Source organism: Papio anubis, chromosome 4 (genome assembly GCF_008728515.1).
Source record: "Papio anubis isolate 15944 chromosome 4, Panubis1.0, whole genome shotgun sequence".
Classification (NCBI taxonomy): domain Eukaryota; kingdom Metazoa; phylum Chordata; class Mammalia; order Primates; family Cercopithecidae; genus Papio; species Papio anubis.
The window spans coordinates 16118740-16121445 of NC_044979.1; the positions used below are offsets into that span (position 1 = coordinate 16118740).

The 2706-nt window shown below is 50.4% G+C and overlaps 1 gene segment (V, D, J or C); it reads right to left on the minus strand.

Annotated features, from left to right (window-relative positions):
• Positions 1-1573: 1573 nt before the first annotated feature.
• LOC101021468 lies at positions 1574-2466 on the minus strand. The segment is given in 2 exon segments: positions 1574-2090; positions 2180-2466. Coding segments are annotated over 2 exon segments (402 nt in total).
• Positions 2467-2706: the final 240 nt, after the last annotated feature.

Here is a 2706-nt window from a genome sequence, read left to right on the forward strand (position 1 = left end):
ATGGCCTGGCATGCCCTGATCCTCCCATGTCCCTGCCACTCCAGCCTGTCCTGCCCAGATATCCAGGATCCCTGGTTACTGACTGGCTCCCTCACCTTCTTATTTCTCTCCTCCAGACCCTCTTTTCCTCAGCTCCTGACACATATGCATATCATGTAATTCTGATCATAAATCCATTAACAATGCCAAATTTGTAGTGGCCCTGTTTTATTGATGCAAACCTAATGCAGATTTTCTTACCAGAAGTGCTTTCAAGGAACAACCTTTAAGCATAGAATTCTAGAAGTGGATCTCTGATCTGTCTAGATTTGTTGTGGGAAAAGACCCTGAAGGAGAGCACAGAGACCTGGAGGAGGTCAGGTGCTGCAGCCACAAGAGGAAGCCTTGACCCAGGTGTGGTCGCCATGATAGTGATTCCCCATCAATTTCCAAGACCGACCTGGGCCCAGCAATCAAAGGGGTGGGCTTTCTTATACTTAATGCTAGATCTCTGCCAGGTTACAGTAGATGCAGTAGATGTAATGTGTTCCTAGCATTGTTTCGTCCACCTGCTCATCACTCACTCGGCCTCTCATTCACTCATCCATTCTCTGTGAAATGAGTCTCCCCACACGCCAGGCATCGATGTTGGTAAATGCAGCAGGCACAGACTTAGCTCTTATGGGCTTAAAAATTGGGTGGAGAGGCCAGGTGTGGTGGCTTATGCCTGTATCCTAGCACCTTGGGAGGCCAAGATAGGCAGATCATGAGGGCGGGAGATGGAGACCATCCTGTCCAACATGGTGAATCTGATCTCTACAAAAACACAAAAACGAATTAGCTGATTGTGGTGGTGTATGCCTGTAATCCCAGCTACTCGGGAGGCTGAGGCACGACAATCGCTAGAACCAGAGTCGGAGGTTGCAGTGAGCCGATCATGCCACTGCACTCCAGCCTGATGACAGAGTGAGACTGTGTCTTAAAAAGAAAAAAAGAAAAAGAAAAATGGGTGGAGCACAAAAATAATCAGACAAGTATCTGAGAAAGCCCAATGGTTACTAACAGACATATGATTCTATGAGAGCTTATGAGAGAAGTTGATCTCAGCTGGGAGGGGAGGGAGTGCTTCCCACAGGAGGGCTGATTATGCTGAGATCTGAAGCACAGGCAGAAGCTGGCCACTAGAGGAAGGGAGGCTCCAGCCCAGGGCAGAGAAAATGGCCTTTGAAATCTCTGTGATGGGAAGTAAGGAGGCACAGAAGAGGGACTCCCCTCATGGCTGCAGTAGAGAGGGACGGGGAGGTGAGGGGAGGAAAAATCCAGCAGGGCCGTGGAGGATGACTGCCCAGATGGGAAAGGTGGGCCACAGGAGAGACCATGTGAGGGTGGGAGCTGGGGGAAACCCAAGCGAAAGGAAGCAACATGGTCACCAGGGAGAGACGGGAGTCTAGATGGATGTGAACTACAAATCCATGTTTCACGCTGGGGCCCTCGGACTCAGTATGATGGGTAGAAAAGTAGGAGCTGGGGAAGCCCTGGCCCTACCCCAAAAGGAGAGCTCTGAGAAAAGAACAGACAGAGCAACAAAGGAGACTTATGAGGACCTGGGGTCAGTCCAGTCCTGGCTGAGACTGCCTGCAGAGGCGCCTGGCACAGAGCAAGGCTCATACTGCCTGGGCCACTTGGGGCCAGTCGGGGTACCAAGGTTCGTGGTGCAGAGAACTCTGCCCAGGGCATCCCTGAGTCTTGGGTGGGGGAGGAGGGAAGAGCCTACCTGACTTTATGTGCAGAGAGGAGACGGCCGTGCAGCACTGTGGTGTCACTGCTGGCACAGAAGTACACAGATGTCTAGGAGAGAGCCGCCGACTCCAGCCTGAGTGGGAAATCTTCTGTGTTTAATCTGGAGACATTGTAGCCATTGGGGACTTCTCCTTTGTCAGTGATACCAGCAGCAACTGAGTATTGAATGAGCCTCAGCCCCACGCCTGGGTCTTGTCGATACCAGTACATGTACTTATGGTTCATATCCTGGGCACATAGCAGTGTCAAGCTCTGTCCTGTCTTCAGGAGCTGGAATTTTGGTGTCTGAGTGACACCAGCATTCCCTGGACCTGCAGAGAGGAACAAAGCTGCTGCTGCACCCCCAATGGGAAGGCGCTGGGCCTTGAAATCCATGCAAGGGTCCCTGCCCCGGACCCACCTGCCCACAGGAGAGAAAAGGCTGCACAGCACAGGAGTCCAATGCTCATGGCAGGTGCTGCAGGACGGAGGGGTCTTCTGGTTCTGTGCATTGGTGAAAGGGTACCAGGACTGTCAAGGGAATCATTCTGAGACGTCATTCTCCCTGCCTGGGCCCCAGAGCCTTCCTGTCAGGAGAGGCCACGCCCATTCCCCAGATGGTCAAATTCAAGATAAATGCGCCAATGAACAGCTGAGAATGCGAAGGATGCATTTGTCTGAATTGAAACAAGTGTCCAAGATTTTCATGACCTTTTGTAAACAATTTGTAACTCAATGTAAATTTTATTTCTTCAATAATATACTTAATAGTCTGGTGTTAGTTATCTACGTAGTGCTGTAGTCTAGAGTCTTAGGGAAACTCCCCACGTCTTCCTGGTGTTTTTGATTCCTGCGTCCCAAATACTCCTTCAAGTATCCTTTTGTAGTTTGCTTAATTGACCATAATCCTGATTAAAATCCTTTGCCTGTATTGGTTTTCTCTGTTAG